The sequence below is a fragment of the Myotis davidii genome, unplaced genomic scaffold (assembly GCF_000327345.1).
Source record: "Myotis davidii unplaced genomic scaffold, ASM32734v1 scaffold609, whole genome shotgun sequence".
Lineage (NCBI taxonomy): Eukaryota > Metazoa > Chordata > Mammalia > Chiroptera > Vespertilionidae > Myotis > Myotis davidii.
The window spans coordinates 1615913-1616394 of NW_006300164.1; the positions used below are offsets into that span (position 1 = coordinate 1615913).

Here is a 482-nt window from a genome sequence, read left to right on the forward strand (position 1 = left end):
TCGCAGTTGCGCCCCGTGTAGCCCGCCTGGCAGTGGCAGCGGTAGCCGCCGTTGGTGTTCTGGCAGGAGGCGCCGTGGCGGCACGGGCTCTTCACGCACTCGTTGATGTCCACCTCGCAGGTCTGCCCTGGGGGGGAGGGAGCGTCACCTCAGCCCCCTCCTGGCCTCTCCTCATGTCCGGGGGCTCTAGCCCAGGTGGGCCTTGGGGACGCCCAGGAGGAAAGGAAGGGCGAGGTGGGTTCTTGCTAAGAGAGTCCCCCTGCAGGTGGCTCAGAACCCCGGCTCATCTCCAGAGAGGAGAGCTCCCTCCCTCCCTCCCGGATCCACCCGAACCCTGGGGCCGCCCTCCTGGGCTCCATGGAAACGGGCCGGGGCTGGGGGAGCAGCGGCCTCACCCTGCCAGCCGGCCGGGCACACGCAGGAGAAGCTCTCGTAGTCCTCGGACGCCCTGCACTCGCCGCCGTTCCTGCAGGGGCTGGAGG

General features: G+C 70.1%; 1 protein-coding gene across 1 annotated transcript in view; it reads right to left on the reverse strand.

Annotated features, from left to right (window-relative positions):
* NOTCH1 (notch 1) overlaps positions 1-482 on the reverse strand; it is a 76614-nt gene that overhangs the window by 14276 nt on the left and 61856 nt on the right. Inside the window, exons 15-16 of the mRNA XM_015572360.1 lie at positions 396-475; positions 5-127 (exon numbers count right to left, since the gene is read on the reverse strand). Coding sequence (XP_015427846.1) covers positions 5-127; positions 396-475 — 203 coding nt within the window. The remainder of the gene's footprint in view (positions 1-4; positions 128-395; positions 476-482) is intronic.